We start from the raw sequence: 19,807 nt of genomic DNA on the forward strand, positions 1-19,807 counted from the left end.
CTTTTTCTTTCCAAAAGAAATTATATTTGGCAATTATTTTAAGTTCATTAGCCAGAGATATCTAGTGAATCCACAATAGGTGTTCATAGCTCCTGACATCTCTCGGGTATTATAAATTTGCCTATCATTTAAGATAATGTAATCCACTTAACTGGGGACATGGGGACAGCAATAAGACACAGGCATAAAATCAGATGGAGGAGTAAGGGGGCACTTTCAATCTTTTTGTATGCTGAAGTCCCCTTTTCCTTAAGAGACCTCAGAGGTGATCTGTCATGACTGGCTGACACATATGGCATGTCAAGGAGGCACTGTTAATCTGTACATTCAATAGTAAATCTTAATAAGCTTTATTCCTTTTGGAAAAAAATGAATATAAACAGAAGTTTCATTATTTTCTTCTTTAACCCCTTTGGATTATCTTTGTATAGTCACTGTGCATGCACATACTCTACTTACTGGTTCAGAGTCTAGGCTTCTGGTTTTTTAGGTGTTTGGCTTTTAATCTGTGTAGTAACCTTCTTCCCAGTCTAGTATGTTTCATCAAGGGTGGTCCATGGCCACCAGTTTTGGAATAGAACAAATACAGAGTTTTGGGTCCTATCACACATCTATTTACATTAGAATGTCTGGGAATCTGTATTTTTTTGTGTTTTTTAATTTATTTTATTGCATTTGAATATGTATTTTAACAAGCTTCCTAAGGCGCTGCTTTTGCATACCACCCTTTAAGATACAATGTATTATTACACTGCAAGCTCTGTGAAGAACAGATTATATCTCCCTAATTCATTACATAACCAGCACCCAGGACAAAGGAGGAAATAAACACTTGCTGAACTGAATTGCAATGAACAGCAAATTCTCTTCTGGCAGAGAAATTTGAGGGTTTAGTTGGGGGTAATTAGTCACTATTCATCCCATCCATTCATTCATTATTGTAGGTACCCTGGAAATATCAGGGAATCAAACAGACAAAAAACATTGTCTTCATGGAGCTGATACAATGTCAGGAAAGACAACAGAAAATAACGTAGCAAATCAGTAAACTACCTAGTACAGAGATGGAAACAGGGAGATCTGCAGGGTGATTAGGGAAACTTCACTGAGAAGCCTGGATCTGAAGATTTAAAGGAAGATGAGCAATCCGCCAAGTGGATATTCCTTTTGATAGGGACAGGAGGCTGGGAAATTCTGGGCAGAAGAGGGTAGGTCCCTGGTGAGGGCCCCACCCTCAAGCCTGGAACTGTGGGTCAAAGTGAGAACTTCTATCCCTGTTTTCTCACTCAAATTTTGCCCTTTCCAAAACCACCCATGGCCCCCCACTGCCCTCCCCATCCTGTACCCATATAAACCCTGTACCCATAAAAACCCCAGACTCTGCCAGCAGAGAGGGAAGAGGAAGAGAAGAGGAGAAGCAGCTGGACATCAGAGACTATGGTTTGATGTCGGAAAGAAGCAGCTTAACTTCAGAGGGATGGCTTGACGGTGTGGCTTTGGACAGTCGGACTCCAGGGGAAGATCATCTTCCTGTTCCATCCCCTTCCCAGCTCCCTTTCCCACGAGAGCCACTTTCATCAGCAATAAAATCCTCTGTATTCACCACCACTTGATTCAGCTGTGTGACCTAATTTTTCCAGATGCCAAACAAGAGCTCAGATACAACGAATGTGAATGCAAAGGCTGTCACACTGACCCACCACTGAGATGTTAACGCTTAAGGTGTCCGCAGACAGCAAAGCTAAAAGATCATTGACTGTACACTCCTTCTGGGGCTTCAGGGTAGGGGGTACTCCCTGCTAGATTTTGTGGTGGGGCCGCATGGAGTTTTGCTCCTGCTGGTGCCCAAAAGCACTCACCCCAGCTCCTGGACGTGCTCACCTGAATGTTCCCTCCTGCAAGGGGCTGAGAGCAAGGTTTTCAAGTGAGTGGAGTTTGCCCCTGCTGGTGCCAAAGCAGCCAGCTAGCTCCAATGAGGGTACTCCAGTTCCCACCCGTGAAAAGGTCAGGGAAAATCTCCAGCTTCATTCTCACTTGCCACAAATCCTATTCATGTATCTCTACGTGCTTCAACCAAGACTTCTGAAAGATGATTCCTGGATGCTACTGGTACCTAGCAGGAGCTTAGTACATTTTGGCTAAATGAATAAAAGTTGTGTTTTGGAGAAAGACACAATGTAGGGGAATGAAACTAGAAGATTCCTCTTCAAAACCAGAAAAAAACAACCAAGTAAAGATATTTTTCAAATCATATTAAGACCTTGGAAAAATGTGTCACTATCAGCATATGAGGACCATACTCATGCATCAAATGTTAAGAGAAAAATCTCCTTCATAGTACCATATTGGCCTCTGTCTGGAGGAGCTTGGAGGCCCACCCACGCATACACAGTGGTCACTCCAGGTTCATGTGAATGGTCTGGTCGCCACTGAGGTATAGAGAAAATCTTGCAGTGTGGAAAACTAACTTACATTTCCGAATATGGTAATTATATGCATGCTTGAACTGGATGAAATATACTTTAAAATTCTCCATGATAAAATGTTTTGCTTTTTGGGGTAGAGGGGACAGATATAATGTCAAAGTAAGTATTTAAATAAAGTAAGTGATCATTATACAGTTTACTACTTGAATGTATTGGCATTTCTTCCTATAAAATCAACATACTTAACATTTTAAATTAGCAATAATATATTTGTTGAGCTAATATACTTAAGAGGCAAATAAAATATTTATGTGGCCATAACTACTATGCTAAAAAGAATGATTTTTTTTCTGTTCTGTCAGTTTTAAGTTTATAATATACTTATGATTTGTAATTTTCAATTTCTTTAAATCATAAGTTTAAGATGACACAAACACTAAGAAGTCTCTTTCTGAACTAATTCATATATAATAAGAAAAATAACTGATTATCTAGGTAGTCACAGCACTTAGAGCTGGAAATGACTTTTAGAGATTATAGGCTAATTAAGGCCTTATCAGCCACCCATCACCCTTTAAAAAACAATTAATGAACCTGAATTTAAGGCAGCAAAAGGTTAAATGATTTCCCTGGGGGTAAAACAGCAAGTCAGTGGTAAAGGAGGGCAGCCACTCCATTCCTTGACCTCAGGGACATATCACAGTCATTTTGCTGTAATGCATTTTAATACTTTTCCATTTGGGGTTTCATAGAGACTTTCTGAACACACATGCATATGACTGACAGCTTTAAAGCCTTAAGTAGTCTATTTAAAATAAATCTCTCTCCCTAATAACCTAGATTTTCCTTACTTGTAAGATATCAAATAAAAAGGAGGAGATTGGTTTGCATGTTTTTCTTTGCTTACTATTAATGAGAACAAAATTATCCATGGATTTTAGTCTCTTCTTTAGCTACTTGAGGAAAAATAAATCACCATTCTAATTAGTTGTGTGTCATTAAAGGAACCTTCTCTTCTAAAACATGCTGAGCAATCATTTCCAGAAAGTTTCACTGCTCTCTTAAGCTGCCCTAAACTTCACCACACTGACTTTAAAGATTTAAACAAAGACATGCTTATTTTCAGCAAGTACTGTTGCCATGAACAACTATTACAGACAACAAATCTAAATAAAATCACTGGATGAGATCCTTTTCACACTGACTTTTCACTAACAAAATATTTATGTTAAATAGTAACATGAAATATTATATAAATTAATGTCTAATAAAATTTTATTAAAGACTCCTTACACATTTCATGGACTTCTAATAATTAGTGCTTGCAAATACACAAAGTATTAAGGGTGATACAGTCATTCTTTGGGTCTCTGAGGGGGTCACTGAGTGACTCTGGATAAAGAACGTCCAGGCCCTGCCTTGTTGCATACTTCAGCAACTTCTAGGAACTCTGCTTCCTGTTTTCGCAAGCTGGAATAACATCTCCCTGAAAAATCTTCAAAGCCCAGTTGGAATGCCTCTTTCCTCTAAGAACCTTTCTGACTAAGTCTGAATTGGTTATTCTTTCTGCAGTGGTGTCTGTTGAAATGAACTGAATATTGCTAAAATAGAAACAAAAGAATCCATTTAGATTATGTGGTCCAGTTTGCTCATTCTACAGTTCAAGAAATGAAGTGACTTGTCCAATAAATACAGCAGGGTGAACTTCTCTCACACAGCAGACACTGGGTTAGTACTGCTGGAGATCTAGTACCTGACGCAGTGCAGCTCTCAGTTTAATAGATAAGAAAATTGAATGGTCTGGTTCCCTCTGGTTCAACTAAACAAGGAGCATGATGCTGACGTAAATGAAAGCAAAACTGACTGAGACTGGTAGTATACAGAAGGCAGCTAAGATTATTTCTTAAAAGATCAAAGTAAAAGAATTCAGAGTGGTGGCCACAGCTTCTTGGGTTAAACAATAACATACTGGCCTGACCACGTGACGGCCTAGAGGTATAATCAGTGAGTGTGCTTACCAAGGGAGAAATTCATTTACGACTACTTGGAACTTCTGGCTAAGAGCAAAAGTAGTTTATAAGAGAATGTCTCAATCATCGGCAATAATCACCAACAATCCAGTAATCGTTCTGAAATTTCAAAATGTGATTTTAAAAATGAGTCTACTTTTTATCCATCAGGTAAGATTGCACAGGAAGAACAAAGTAACAGCAAGCCCTCCCTAGCTCATCAACCACTCTCAGGCAGGTTCCCCTGGCCCTGGCTCGAGTCATACTGGTCTTTCAGTTCCACCAACTCGCTAAGCTGTTTTCCACTTTGGAGCTTTTGCATTTGCTATTCCCTTTCCTGGAGGTTCTTCTCTCTGTTCTTTGCATGGCTGGTTCCTTTTCCTCCATTAGCTGCCACCTGAAATGGCACCTCCTCAGAAGGGCTTTTTGACCAACCTACCTAAATAAGGTCTTCTCTCAGCCCAGATTCTACCCCTACTTATTACACACACACACACACACACACACACACACACACACACACACACACACACACACTCTCACTCTCTCTCTCTCTCTCTCACACATGTGTGTGTATATTTGTGTGTGTGTGTGTATATATATATATATATGTATATATATAGACTATATTTGAGACAGAGTCTTGCTCTGTCACCCAGGCTGGAGTGCAGTGGTGCAATCCTGGCTCACTGCAACCTCTGCCTCCACAGTTCAAGTGATTCTCCTGCCTCAGCCTCCCAAATAGATAGGATTACAGGCCCTTGCCTCTACGCCTGGCTAATTTTTGTATTTTTAGTAGGAATGGGGTTACACCATGTTGGCCAGGCTGGTCAAGAATTCCTGACCTCAAGTGATCCGGCTGCCTCAGCCTCCCAAGTAGCTGGGATCACAGGCTCCTACCACTATGCCTGGCTAATTATTATATTTTTAGTAGAGAGAGGGTTTTGCCATGTTGGCCAGGCTGGTCTTGAACTCCTGATCTCAAGTGATCTGCCCACCTTAGCCTCCCAAAGTGAAGGGATTACAGGCATGAGCCACCATGCCTGGCTGTATTATTACCCTATTTGCACCCTTTATAACACATCATAATCTGTAAGTACTTTCTTGCTTATTTGTTTACTATGGTAAGAGCCATATACATATTTTTTATTTACCATTATATTACCATGATTTAACCAGTACCTGGTACACAGAAGATACACAATAAGGACTGGTTAAATTAATGAATTCAAAATACTATAAAACGAATTTGAAATTATTTAAGGTCAACAGGAAGACCTTAATATATTTTGAGAAACACATGATTACATATTATGAAATGTCTGAAAGCAATAAACAATAAATTTCAAATACTAGTTTAATAAAGATTTTCATATTATTCCTTACAAATCTTTGTTTTAGAGCTAGCATTTACTCAGGAGTAAAACTTAACTTTTTAAGAAATGCTAATCTATGTTTAAAAAGTCTTTATTTCTGATTGGACGTGAAAACACACGTGATTAGTCACTTATATACCCAATATCAACTACAATAAACATGCAACTGGTTGTGATCTAGTGATAAAAAAGAAAAAGGAAATATTAGTCACACAGCTCAGAAACAAAGAAAAAACAGCTTTTGTTATGTCACAAACAGAATAAACACAAAAACAAATAATTCAAAGAATGGCAGTTTTCTAAGAAATGCTCCAGTTTTGGGTGTAAAAAAAAAAAAAGGTGAAAATAGGAGTAATAGAAACAATCTTGCTGTAACATAAAATCACCACAAAAAAATGGATTAGTAACAGACTAGAAAGCCTGAATAGACCCTCTGCTGGAAGCAATATGAAAAGCAAATAAGTGGACATACTGCATCATCTTGAAAGAGTCAGTTTTTAGAATATTTATTGCTCAGAAAGGAAAAGATTACAATGGTGTTAAGGAAAGGAACATTTTCTAAAATTGTCAACTGATGGGCAGCAGGCTTGGATCCATTCACTACTTTTCAATTTTGATATGACATTTTACCAAAGTTATTTATTTGATATTGACAAAAATGTTGCATGTATAGTAAGATTTTTTGGAATTAAATGAGTAAAAATTTAATACCTATGTAAAATTTGGTATTTGAAATTCACACTTTTTATAATTTAAAAAGACAAAATTTAATATAGCCCTGAACAAGAACCAAATCAGAAATGGCCCAGCGTTGTGCATTGTACATATTTTTATAATGTGTTTCTGTGTACAAGAATGATTATGAAATTAAACTGTCTTATTTCTAGAAATTTTCTTCCATTAACAATAACAGTCAATGCTAAAAGGACTGCTTGCAAACTTACTAGAAATATTTTTTCCCAAATATTTTAGTCTTCAAAACAAATGGTAGCTGTCAAATTCTTACTGCATAATCTAAAATGGTAATCCATGTACTGTATTTCATTTGTAATAAATCTTTGTGATAAGGTTAACACTTCAACACACAACACAAATGAGAGAGCACCAAAAAATGAAAATTACTTTGCTTATGTTTCTGTATTAGAATTTTATTTGCTAAAGGGTAAAAACAGATTTGCAAAATTCACAGTTAACTTAAAACAATAGTTTTAAACCTTTTTTCCTAGCCCTTACTGCCTTCAGGAAGGAAAGAACATCTGGTTATTTAAGGAACACAATATGTTCACATTTTCTATGACTTTTGTTTCTAATTGGGTTTTAAAATTTTTTTTGAATGTGAACAACTAGCTAGAACAATGTTTTTTAATCACTTCATATTTTTCAGACTGTCCTCCTTCTATCCCTCTAACTTCATTTGGTGGATTGGTTTTGGAAATCTGCTTAGTAGTTCTAATATGATAAAGACAAGAAAATGAGAATTAGGGTTGTGGTCTGAAGTGCTAAGTATAGAAGTTGTATTTACCATGTGCAGGTACAGGATGCTAAAAACAGATATCTGATATCCAATCTTCATAAGGTACACATTTTTTAAAATTTCAACTAGTTCCTGGGCCACTTACACATATAGCAGTTTCATTTATTACAGATGAAGAATTTGTTTGAGAAATATGTAAGCAGAATTCCACTATTTTCAAAACTAATAAAGCCACAGCTTCTGCATGGAAAGGTGGTCTAAGCACGGGGGTCAATTGCTGATCTGCCACTAAAAAGCTGTGTGACCTTGAATCAGTCTCTAAGCTTCATCTTTATTCTGACTTTTTCATCTATGAAAGAAGAAAGTTGGATAAGGCTGTCTATGTTCTTTGTAGTTCTAAAACTCTGACAGCCTAAGTGAAGTAAATTAACTGATTCTTTGCTATGTCTTCTGTATTTCATAATACATGAAGGTTGTAATAGGATTTTAAATAATTCTGATATGTAGCAAATTAAGGAACTAGATGCTCTTTAAGTTAAAGTTGTTTAATTAATTCACTATCTTGATAAAAATGGCAGCTGAAAAATATACCATTGGCTATGCTTTTGTGGAAATGTGAACATGGGTTCCAGAAATATGCTAGATGAGTGACATGCAACTATATTAGAGTCAGTGTGGTAAATTGGAATGAGGCATAGCATTTGAATCAGAAATCAATTCTATCATCACTTTCTTTATACCGAGATACGCAGGACACAAAGCTGAGTACTAAAAAATGAGCAGGATCCAGTCCTAAGGCGTAATAACTGACAAAACACACTTCCATAAAGACAAAACACAAGGTGTCATGGGGACTCAAAGGGGAGGGCATGTCCTATCTGAACCTGAAAACTGTTTCATGAGGAATGTAGAACACACACCAGGAATCTGAGGAGGGAATGAATAGACAGAACAGTCATGATGCCACTCTAGCTAGCTTGGAAGCTTACAAGCTTTTTGACCTTGGGAAAGCCACATAAACTTAACCTTTCCCTACTGAAAAGAGTGAGGAAAGATAACCTACTCTACCTACCTCATAGAGTTGTTGATTAATGTCAGAGTAGTTGGAAAACAATGAAGGAATATCATCCTATTATTACAGTTTTTAGGCCTACTTTCTTCAGTCTATTCAAATAAAAAATCTTTCCACAGTGAAGTCTATCTTTGATATAAAACAATTAGAACCTGATGTCTCAAGCTATACTTGCAGAATGTATTCTCAACTGAGCAATTTAGGGATGATGGTAGGACAAAGTGCTTTTCTGAAGGTTGACAATGAGCCTACTAAGGCTCAGAGTTCCTTATTTTTATTTTATTGAATATGTTAGCAGCATTCAACACTACTGTCATATGCAACTAGGATATGGGAAAGTGTGCTTTCATGTTTCAAATCTCTTTCTACTAGTTAATTTCATTGAGAATTGTGTGTTTATATACTTACTCTGATCTATAAGACTCAGGAATGATTAAAGTATTTTGAGTGTTTCACTGTTGCTATCAACAGAAAACATTTAAAGCACTATGATGTCTGAATTTTTAGACGCTATAGGCAGTGGTACCAGTACTATCTTTCCCTCTTTTTCCCCCCTTAGCATAAATGGCTTCTTTTATGACTTTATAACTGACATTAACAACACTGAAAACTCTGTCCACTTGTGGATTTCTATAACATAGGTAAACTTGCTATTTTTCTCACTTCACTTTTGTAGCACTGGATTGGACCTTGTTAGTTCACTGTAATAGTGGCAGGAAGCAGATGAATCCTAGGTAGACAGGAATGGGTCCCCAGTGAAACCTGAACTTCAAGCCAAAATCAGTTTAAAGCCTAGCTACAAGTCCCAGGGTAAATCCATGGACCGGTTTGAGAACATGTCTTCCTGTTTGGCATACTTTTCTCTGATTGATCACCACCCTTTACCTATTTTACATACACCTATCCTTTCCTAATTGGTTTTTTTACACTGTTGTACCCACCTTTGACTGGTACCTTTTACCCCACCCCCCTTTTTTTTTGCACACTCACAAACCAGTCAGCAAGCATTCATCATTCTGAGCCCATAAAAGCCCAGACCCAGCCACAAAGAGAAAAACCACCCAACTTTGGGCAGGGGATCACCCTTCCATCCCCTCTCCACTGAGAGCTGTTTCATCACTCAATAAAATTTTTCTCTGCCCTCCTCACCCTTCAATTGTCAGCATGATCTTGTTCTTGGATGCAGGACCCGAACTAGGGATCCACTGAACGTGCGTACACCAAACGCTTAACAACTGTGGTCCTCTGCCCTCCGCTGGCAGAGGGCAGCCACCCCATGCGAAGGGAAGAAGCACCAAGGCTGAATTAGCCCTGGAGCCATGGGCCAGAGTGAGGGAAAGGGCTGACAGAGTTGTTAACATGCCATTGTCCACTGGGCCATGGACAGTGGGACTAAAAGAACTAATCAGCATGCTGTAACATCTCCTTTGGGGTTTCGGGCTTGTAGGCACCCCTGCCTGGGCACCACTGTATTCCCCTCATCTGGATGCCAGAGTCTACCACGGGAGTGGCTTGCGACACACCTGATCCAGCTGAAAGCCCTGTATGGAGCCCATGTCTGTGCTGGCACTCAGAATGGCTGGCTGGGCCCTGCACTCACTTGCTCATGCACCCCCTCCCATGGGCAGCTGAGCACACAGTCACAGCTGCCACAGGACATGGGCTGGTGTGCAAGCCAGGCATGGCCCAGTGGGCCAAGTAGATGGGGCATCTCCTGCAGCAGGCCCCAGGGCTGAGGCCCAGGGCAGAAATGTCACCAGCTGTGGAGGTCCTCAGCTGGCAGAATGATAGACAGATCCTGTGTCAATTAGAAGTCAGTTCTTCACCATCCTGGCCAGCATGGTAAAACCTTGTCTCTACTTAAAAAAACAAAAATTAGCTGGGTATGGTGGTGGGTGCCTGTAGTTCCAGTTAATCAGGAGGCTGAAACAGGAGAATCACTTGAACCCAGAAGGTGGAGGTTGCAGTGAGCTGAGATTGTGCCACTCCACTCCAGCCTGGGCAACAGAGACGCTGTCTCAAAAAAAAAAAAAAAAAAAAGAAAGAAAGAAAGAAAGAAAGTTCTTCAAAGATAAGAGGATATTCTGCTTAAGTAGGTCATGAGAGACAATTTAACTCAACTTCCAAATATTACAAAAGAGAAGCCCAAGGGTCAGCAAGCATGATTTTTCCAAAATAATGAAGATGTTGGAAGTAGAACCAAGGTTTCACCCAAGGTCCCAATTCCTAATTCAGGTTCCTTGTAGAACACTACACTGCCACAGACCCATATTAACACATGTCAAGTGACTTTAGTTATTACTTAAAATCTGTAAAATGGTATCAATGGGTCTGCCATATATGCACTTAACTATGTCTACCACTTTGCTGGGTTAGCCATCTGTGTAGTCCCTTAAAGGATACACAGCTTTTTGTACTTTTCCTATAGATATCATCATTCCATGAACTTGTTCTACTGAGCCTTTTAAACTTGACTCCCTCATCATGCCTAATTTTTTATGTCTCAGGAATACCAGTTTAAGGTAATTGTATTAATCATGTTTTTACTTGGAAAGACTCTGAATATAAAGGTGGTGGATTCCCTTTTTTAGATACGCTATTACTTTTTTCTCTTAAACCTTAAAGAATCTGTATTTTAATGCCTGTAGAATTTGCTTCAATATACGTGCATGACTTTATTGAGAGTGAAAGTACTTCATTAAAATCATACTAACATGAAAGGGCATTTAGGTTCCACTAATGAACACTGATGAACTTAGAATAAAGAATTCTGAAGCTGAATGAGTGAGTGATTCACAGATATATCAACCATATCTAGTTAGGGAAAAATTACCAAGATCGATAAGTTTTGATAACATATTCATTTTTTCCTTCATTTAAAACAAACAAATCATGCAAGTAGAAAATTCACATTGCTATTTTAGCAAGGTTTTCCACTCCCTATCATTCTAAAAATTCCTAATGCTAAGCTGATAGAATCTGCCTAAGTTTATAGATCAAAACTCATACCTCACTGACCAGCAACCTCATTCTTTAGTCTTATTTTACAGATATTTTATCATCTTGCGGGTTTTTTTGGGGGGTAGGGAGTATATAGTCAGAGAACTTACAAATACATATGTACATAAAATATAAATATGGAACTTTCAATTTTCATAGTCAGATTTGTAAGCCTTACCAGAAAAAAAGTATGCTTCCTTATGCATCAGAGAAATAATGGATTATATTTCTGATGCTTAGTGAAACTGCTTTGTGTAAGAGAAATGATATGAAAGTTCATAACTTTACACAACAGGTATAGTTATAAGTGTGATATTGTGCTGGCCTAGAGCCAGAACCAGAGCAAAACTATTTTATAAAATGCAAAACTGTTTTTAGATAAGTTGAAATGGCTGCCCCATTCTCCTCACAATAACTGCTAGCCTTGGCTACTGTAAATAAAACTGCTAGTTTGCTTTGCAAACTAGCCACTATGTAAAGCTGCTTACCTTTTCTTATCAGTAACTGCCAGAATTGCTAGCCTTTGCTTACCGGCAATTGCCAGACTAAGCAGCCCAAGCTAGTTCCATCCTGGCTCCTGTGACTTGTAATAAGTAACTAAGGTCTGTGATTTCCACCTTAACCAGATAATGTGTAAACAAATGTTTATCTTGACTTCTGTAAACCACTTATGTAACAAACGGAATGACAAAAGTCCCCTGGCCCTTGGAATGTCCGGAGACCCCCACCCTCATCTCTGCCCAGGAGGTAATTTACAGAATCCACTAGCCCTCGGAATGTCTGAAGCCTTTTCATCCCCATCCCCGCCCCTGACCCCCACTCCCAAGGTGGTTTTTCGGGTATAAAAAATCGTGGCACCCTCCTTTTGCCACCACAGGTTGGAGAGACGTGAGTCCTCTGTGGTCGCCGGCATAATAAATGACCCTGCAATCTGGCATACTTTTGTGATAACTTTCTACGCTCTGGTCAAATACAATATAAGGAAGTAAATTCTTTTAAGTCAATCAAACAATAAAGGATATACTAAAAGGCTGAAGTCAACAACCAAGGAAAGGACAGAAATCCTTTGAATCTAAATTTACATTAAACTTGGAGGCCCAAGTTGATCAGACAGAGCCTTGGCAATGGAACCCACAGACAGACTGACTGACTCAGAGACAGTTCGACAACTGCCAACATGACTGTTGGGAGGGTTGCCAAAGAGCCAAAGGCTGGGATTACCATCCAATGCCTGGCATTCTGATATTCGTGTTTGAAGCTTTCTCTCTTATACTTCTTCCAATATTTTTGTTTGGCTCAAAAGTAGCAAGGATTCACAGATTTTTTTAGATCATTAAATGTTCTTATTTTCAAGAAATATAACATTAGTTGTAAAAGAGCACACTTTTCCTCTGAAGTGTAAAGAAAATTTTGGTGAATCGTTTTACGCTCAAATAGAGAAATCAGTGTTAAAGTCTGTTTGAATCTTTATTTTATTAGATTATGCTTAACCCCCCAAATAAGAAATATTAATACACATCATAATGTGAAATAATTTAGTGCTTCATTGTATCTGCTCTTACAGAACTGGTCTTTTTATAAATCTACTTTCTTGATCGTCACATGGCCCCCAAGGTTCTACTTGGATAAATCAACCCCTGTGTGGGGTACCAATGATAATACAGTTTGGCTATAAGGAGAGGTAGTTCCCTCAATGATTTCCTTGACTTGTGAGGAAGGCAAAAGGGAAGAACAACCTTCTGCGGGAAAAGAGACATTTGTTCCAGTTTCTCATGGCTATGTCCATTTAATTTGCCTGCTGAGTTGCTGGCCAATGAGTTATGTGTTTTGGCCTACAACTTTAGGCAAATGCTATCATTAGGCAATTTATCTGCCACTAGGCAAATTCCACATTCAGAATTCTTGGACTCTCACAGAGAAGCCTATTTTTCACCCAACTTAAAATTATGCATATCCTACTGGGGAAGCTTACCTTTGGGTCTCTAAGGAACAGAGCCTTAAGAATCAGTGAGTGTACATCCCCGATGAGTGGGTAATGCATCAGAAGGCCGAGACAGGTCTGGTAGTTACTAGAGATCACTAAATAAGAGGAAAAAATAATTCAGAAGCAATACTATTTAAGATATTCTGCATTGCAGAGAACATAAAAACTAACAACTTAGAGTCAATGAAAGCAAACCAATAACTCAACTGATAGTAGGAAGAAGGGATCTTTACTAAATTGCCTTTGAAGGAACACATTGTATTGTTAACTGCAATCTAACATATTAGCATTTATCCTCAGGGGGTTTTGGAAAGAAGAACTTCACATACAGATATGTGTACATCTGCAACATAAATTCTCAGAACCATGCATATTTACTGCTATTTATATGGCTGTCTTTAAATGTCTCCTGTTTTGCTACTTAGAAATTAGTAATAAAAACCATATGAATGGAAAAGAATCAGTTTAACATTTTCATTAAATAATATTTGCCTTGATTATTATGTTATAACTTGTTACATTTTTTTCTTTTGTATAGGTAAACGTTATACAACTCAAAATTAAAGAAAGCAGAATTTCTTCTAATTATTTGTTTTTCTAAAGGTAACAATAGATATAGGGAAAGAATATCTATGCAGCATTTCTTGGAGGAAAAGTGTCAAAATTGTCACAGATAAGTCTAAATGTGTTCCATAGCCTGTCATTTAATGTTTTTTCAAATCAACCTAATTATGGGTGTAATTATTAAACACATCTTTTCAGGCAGGTCTATGTAAACTACTTTACTTCTTGGCAATCTTATCTGCCACTGCTGTCACAGGCGGGCCCATTAACAATGCTTGTTTTGTGAACCACACTGACGGCCTCCACAGCACTGATCGTGAAGAAAGTTTACAATTTTAACTTCTGTGGCTGCAACTGAAGCCTTTTCATTAGCCAGTTACTTGAAAAATGTTCCATAAGAAAACAACTGTGATTCAATAGAAACAACTGAAATAAAAAACTAAGCAATTATTTAAAATTATAAATATCTTTGATTTTCAGATTATTTTTTCTTCTGCTGTTGGAATATCATTTCTTGCTATAACTTCCTACTTCTCCCCCTCCTATGAGCACTACGGGGAAAGGAGACAGGACTGGGCAAAATGAATAATTATAATCTATGTAAGGAACCACTTTATCATCTTCATTTCTATTGCTGATATGACAGCTTGTAATTTCATACATCTGCTTTCATTTGTAAAGCACTCACTTATCCTACCCTTTCTGTATCTGTTCAGACTGTTATTTATTCATTTTTTCATATTTACCTTTAGTTACCTGCTGTCCTTTTTTCTCTAGAAATTCAAAAGCTAAGATACTGAGAAGAGTATAATGTTTTTATGTACAGTTTTGAGATCTAGCAAGTAATTAAGACTTAATCAATTCATCTTATAACTCAAAAAGTAGTTATATATTAGTAATTGACCAAGAAAGAATTCTTACACATTTTCTAAGGAGGTAGGAAAATTTTGTGGAAAAATTTCTGATCTCATGACTCAGAGATGTAGGTTTGAATCCTGGGGCTTTATTTGAATCTTTCATCAAGTTGCCTAAAGATGAAACAATATAATCTATAAGACTGATTTATAGCAGCTGTTTAAAACCAGTTCGGGTAACCTCTGTGAGCTTAAGTTTAGTTGCTTGGAAAACAACTTTTTGATTGAAAATATTTATTTGGCTGCTTCATTCAATCCAATAATTATTTGTTGAATTACCTCATGCACGACAGGTCCTATGCTAAGGGAGGATGTAGAGATAAACAAAACAGAGTCCTTACTCTGGAGAAAATTACACTACAGAAGGGCAGATGTGTAATATCAAAAAGCTATTACTACTACTACAACTAAGATAACAGTGAATTATTAAAAGCTTCTGAGCCAGGCCACATGCTAAGAACTTTACCTACATTATCTCATTTAATTTCTATGATATTCTTATGAAAATAACAAAATTATTTTCTTTGTTTTACAGATGCAAAACTGATACTTGGAGAAGTTAAGTCGCTTGCGCAAGTTACCAGTGACTCCCTAGAGGGGCAAGATTGGAAACCCAAGAGTCCAGCTGCAGAGTGTGTACTCTAATACAAGACATTTGTTTTGAAAGGCTATTGTTTTTGAAAATCAAGAGACACAATGGATGCATACTGTAAACTAGTAAAGTATTACTAGTGTAGTAGTTTTAAGTATACTAGAAGATCAGCATAACCTAGTCTCCAGAACAGTTTGATTGATTGATTAATCATTTATTTACTGTTTTTTTTTTAAGACACAGGGTCTTGCTCTGTCATCTAGGCTGCAGTGCAGTGACACGATCACAGCTCACTGCACTCTCTAACAATCCTTCTGCGTCAGCCTCTGGAGTAGCTAGGACAGACTACAGAAGCATACACAATGCCTGTCAAATCTGTAAGTTTTTTGAAAAGACAAGCTCTTGCTATGTTGCCAGGCTTGTCCTGAACTCCGTAGAATAGCCTGATTTAGATATAAATATATAGACAGAGACCAGAGCAATAATCCTGTTATTATAACTTGTTAAAACTTTTGAAGCTATCAGAAGCTATAAAATATATAAGGGAAGCCAAATAATGTACTAATATTCTACTTGCAGAACAAATGAAGAAGGTAACACTTTCATCTTTCTTTTTTTTTTTTTTTTTTTTTTTTTTGAGACAGAGTTTCGCTCTTGTTACCCAGGCTGGAGTGCAATGGCCCGATCTCGGCTCACCGCAACCTCCACCTCCTGGGTTCAGGCAATTCTCCTGCCTCAGCCTCCCAAGTAGCTGGGACTACAGGCACGCGCCACCACGCCCAGCTAATTTTTGTATTTTTAGTAGAGACGGGGTTTCACCATGTTGACCAGGATGGTCTCGATCTCTTGACCTCGTGATCCACCCGCCTCACACTTTCATCTTTCTATCCATCCATCCAATCACTGCATGCAATGAACATTTCCTGAGCATCTACTGAATGCCAGATATCCAGAGGCTATGCTAGGCACTGGCATTAGGAACATAACAGCAAATAAATTCACTGCTTTCAGGCAATGGCATCTCTAATTTGCTAATGAAAATCTGCATAGAAATATCCTTAATTTGAAATTACATATACTAAGTATTAAATCTCCTTTTGAATAACTACAGCCAATTTAAAGTAGGTAGAAGAGAATTATACAAGCTTGTTTAAAAACAAACTAGGAAGGATCTGACACAACAAGAATTTAGTTTTGAACTTTACAGTAAGCTTTTATTGAACATGAAAAACTAAACTAATCCATAATACTGTTCTTTCTCCAATATTTATTCTATCAGAGCAGGGCAGTGACATGAAGGAAAAAGTGAGAGATTCAGAAAAATTACTGAGTTTTAGTATCTACCTACATTTGAAATGAAGTATGTTTATGCTTTAAAAACAAAATACTAAAGCCACATTCTAAAGAGTTGATTTAGAGAAGGTAAAGCAAAGGTAAGTAGTACCTAAGAAAAGATAATGGATTTGGAATGAGAACTAGATTAGATCATTCGCCTAGTCATTATAATATGGTGAATTTAGGCAAGCTGCCCAACTTCACTGAAACTTTATTTTCCCATTTACAAAATAAAGACAATACTGCTTACTCTATCTACAGGGTTTCTGTGAGTGGCCCAGGGGCTAGGTGGTACGTTTCCCTATCTTGCTCAATTCATCCTTGATGAAAAGCATTACTTCCACATGAGGCAGAGCTGACTTCTCTGTCTGAACGTTTATGTGCCCCACAACTATTCTGGAATGGTCTGAAGAGATGGTTTAAGTTTCTCCATCAGGTACAAACAAACAAACCAAAAAGGGAAATCAGTAATGATATGCAGAAAAAGTAATTGTTTTGAGAAAGTTTAAAGCAATGTGGATCAATAACTTACACCTAACTCAAAACTAACCACACTTACAATTGTAACACTATTTTCAAATTATTTAAGTTCATATTGAGATATACTTTCATTCTTAACATAATAAAACGGACTGAAACTACCACAAAACACGAAACTATATACAGATTTCCTTTAATTTCTCACCTGGCTCCTCCAAAATAGCTATCACTTTGTCAAGTACCTATAACATGCCTGAAAAATAGTCATATTATTTTATAAAGATCTCATGAGTCCTCCTAATTCCCCCTAAGGAAAGCATCATCGTTGACTCTCTATTATAGAAGAGGTAGTGCAGAGTAGGTAACATCACAGCCAAGGGCACAGAGCTCTGAATGGCAAAGACAGGGCTGAACCTGGGTCTGTGTAGACTGAAAGCCTCCCTCTTTACCACTATGTCTTATACTTTCTTACATTCTTAGCAAGGGCATGACAGGGGTATCTGCATAAACTGAAAAAAGTCCTTCGTGTAAAATGCCAATAATATTGAATATTTAGAAATAGGCATAAATTCTTATATTTAACTATAAAATGGCATATAAAAACAAATAATCATATATTAAATATAAAATAAACCTGGCAAAGACACAACTAAAAAAGAAAATTTCAGGCCGATATCCCTGATAAACATTGATGTGAAAATCTTCAATAAAATACTGGCAAACCGAATCCAACAGCACATCAAGATGCTTATCCATCACGATCAAGTCAGCTTCATCCCTGCGATGCAAAGCTGATTCAACATATGCAAATCAATAAACGTAATCCATCACATAAACCGAATCAAAGACAAAAACCACATGATTATCTCAACAGATGCAGAGAAGACCTTCGACAAAATTCAACAACGCTTCATGCTAAAAACTCTCAATAAACTAGGTATTAATGGAACTTACCTCAAAATAATAAGAGCTATTTACAACAAACCCACAGCCAATATCATACTGAATGGGCAAAAACTGGAAGCATTCCCTTTGAAAACTGGCACAAGACAAGGATGCCCTCTCTCACCATTCCTATTCAACATAGTATTGGAAATTCTAGCCAGGGCAATCAAGAAAGAAAAAGAAATAAAGGGTATTCAAATAGATAAAGAGGAAATAAAATTGTCACTATTTGCAGTTGACATTATTGTATATTTAGAACACCCCCTTGTCTCAGCCCAAAATCTCCTTAAGCTGATATGCAACTTCAACAAAGTCTCAGGATACAAAATCAATGTGCAAAAATCATAAGCATTTCTATACACCAATAACAAACAGAGAGCCAAATCATGAGCGAATTCCCATTCACAACTGCCACAAAGAGAATAAAATACCTAGGAAAATAACTAACAAAGGATGTGAATGACCTCTTCAAAAAGAACTACAAACCACTGCTCAAGGAGGTAGGAGAGGACACAATCAGATGGAAAAACATTCCATGCTCATGGTTAGGAAGAATCAATATTGTGAAAATGGCCATAATGCCCAAAGTAATCTATAGATTTGATGCTATTTCCATCAAGCTACCATTGACTTTCTTCACAGGATTGGAAAAAACCACCTTAAATTTCATATGGAACTAAAAAAGAACCTGCATAGCCAAAACAATTCTAAGCCAAAAAAACAAAAAAACAAAAAAAACAAAACAAATGACAACAAACAAAGCAGGAGGCATCATGCTACCTGAATTCAAACTATACTACAACATTACAGTTACCAAAACAGCATGGTACTGGTACCAAAACAGATATGTAGACCAATGGACTACAACAGAGGCCTCAGAAATAACACTACACACCCAGCTACAACCATCTGATTTTTGACAAACATGACAAAAGAAAAAGGACTCCCTATTTAATAAATGGTATTGGGAAAACTGGCCAGCCACATGCAAAAAGCTGAAATTGGATACCTTCCTTACACCTTCTACAAAAATTAATTCAAGACGGATTAAAGATTTAAACAAAAGATCTAACACCATAAAAACTCTAGAAGAAAACCTAGGCAGCACCATTCAGGACATAGGCATGGGCAAAGACCTCATGACCAAAACACCAACAACAATGGCAACAAAAGCCAACACAGACAAATAGGATCTAATTAAACTAAAGAGTTTCTGCACAGCAAAAGAAACTATCATGGGATAGGCAACCTACAGAATGGGAGAAAATTTTTGCTGTGTACCCATCTGACAAAAGGCTAATATTCAGAATCTACAAAGAACTTAAATTTACAAGAAAAAAACAACCCTATCAAAAAGTAGGCAAAACATATAAACAGATATTTCTCAAACGAGACATTTATGCAACCAATAAACACGAAAAAATGCTCATCATTGCTGGTCATTACAGAAATGCAAATTAAAACCACACTGAGATACCATCTCATGCCAGTTAGAATGGCGATCATTAAAAAGTCAGAAGACAACAGATGCTGGAGAGGATGTGGAGAAATAGGAATGCTTTTACACTGTTGATGGGAGTGTAAATTAGTGCAGCCATTGTGAAGATAGTGACAGTGTGGCAATTCCTCAAGAACC

General features: G+C 37.4%; 1 protein-coding gene across 9 annotated transcripts in view; it reads right to left on the reverse strand.

Annotated features, from left to right (window-relative positions):
* TBC1D5 (TBC1 domain family member 5) overlaps window positions 1-19,807 on the reverse strand; it is a 557,272-nt gene that overhangs the window by 114,757 nt on the left and 422,708 nt on the right. For all 9 annotated transcript variants that reach the window (XM_032259250.1, XM_032259280.1, XM_032259257.1 and 6 more), the window contains one exon: window positions 13,330-13,436. In XM_032259250.1, coding sequence (XP_032115141.1) covers window positions 13,330-13,436 — 107 coding nt within the window. The remainder of the gene's footprint in view (window positions 1-13,329; window positions 13,437-19,807) is intronic.

Source organism: Sapajus apella, unplaced genomic scaffold (assembly GCF_009761245.1).
Source record: "Sapajus apella isolate SASKATOON/1434 unplaced genomic scaffold, GSC_monkey_1.0 scaffold4, whole genome shotgun sequence".
In the NCBI taxonomy this organism is placed as follows: domain Eukaryota; kingdom Metazoa; phylum Chordata; class Mammalia; order Primates; family Cebidae; genus Sapajus; species Sapajus apella.